Genomic DNA, 621 nt, shown 5'->3' with positions numbered 1-621 from the left:
CCTGGACAGGGGGCAGGGAGCAGTGATGGGGTTCCCAGGGGAGACGTCCCCACGCGAACGCCCTGTCCCCCCCATCCCCAGGCTGATGGACGTTTGTGCCATCGCGCGGACCGAGCGCGAGACCAAAGTGACGCTGGTCTTTGAGCACGTCGACCAGGACCTGAAGACCTACCTGGACAAGGCACCTGCACCTGGGCTCCCCCTTGACACCATCAAGGTGGGTCAGGGTGCTGAGGACCTTGAGGCAGGCCATGAAGGGGGCTGAAGAGTTGGGGGTAGGGCCCCTCACGCTGGTCCTGTTATCCCCCAGGACCTGATGCGTCAGTTCCTTAGTGGCCTCGACTTCCTGCACTCGAACTGCATCGTGCACCGGGACCTGAAGCCCGAGAACATCCTGGTGACCAGCAGCGGGCAGGTCAAGCTGGCTGACTTCGGCCTGGCCCGGATCTACAGCTGCCAGATGGCCCTGACCCCAGTGGTGCGTGGCCGGGGGCGGTTGTGGTGCCCAGGGGCTGGGGGGCAGGAGGTGTGGAGCCCATGTGGGATCAGATTTAGGTGGTCACGAGTCCTGGTGTCCACAGGTTGGGCTGTCTCTGAACACAAGCCGTGGGCCACAGCTCT

At 64.3% G+C, this 621-nt stretch overlaps 1 protein-coding gene across 1 annotated transcript in view; it reads left to right on the top strand.

The window, feature by feature from the left end:
- The window catches only part of LOC103768333 (cyclin-dependent kinase 4), a gene marked incomplete at both ends in the record, with an annotated part of 1,155 nt that extends 677 nt beyond the window's left edge, over positions 1-478 (top strand). Inside the window, 2 exons of the mRNA XM_008935475.1 lie at positions 82-217; positions 311-478. Of these exons, the coding sequence (XP_008933723.1) occupies positions 82-217; positions 311-478 (304 nt within the window). The remainder of the gene's footprint in view (positions 1-81; positions 218-310) is intronic.
- Between the last annotated feature and the right edge of the window lie 143 nt (positions 479-621).

The sequence above is a fragment of the Merops nubicus genome, unplaced genomic scaffold (assembly GCF_000691845.1).
Source record: "Merops nubicus isolate BGI_N331 unplaced genomic scaffold, ASM69184v1 scaffold38982, whole genome shotgun sequence".
In the NCBI taxonomy this organism is placed as follows: domain Eukaryota; kingdom Metazoa; phylum Chordata; class Aves; order Coraciiformes; family Meropidae; genus Merops; species Merops nubicus.
The sequence above is the reverse complement of the archived record's forward strand: the minus strand, read 5'-3'. Positions and strand labels throughout refer to the sequence as shown.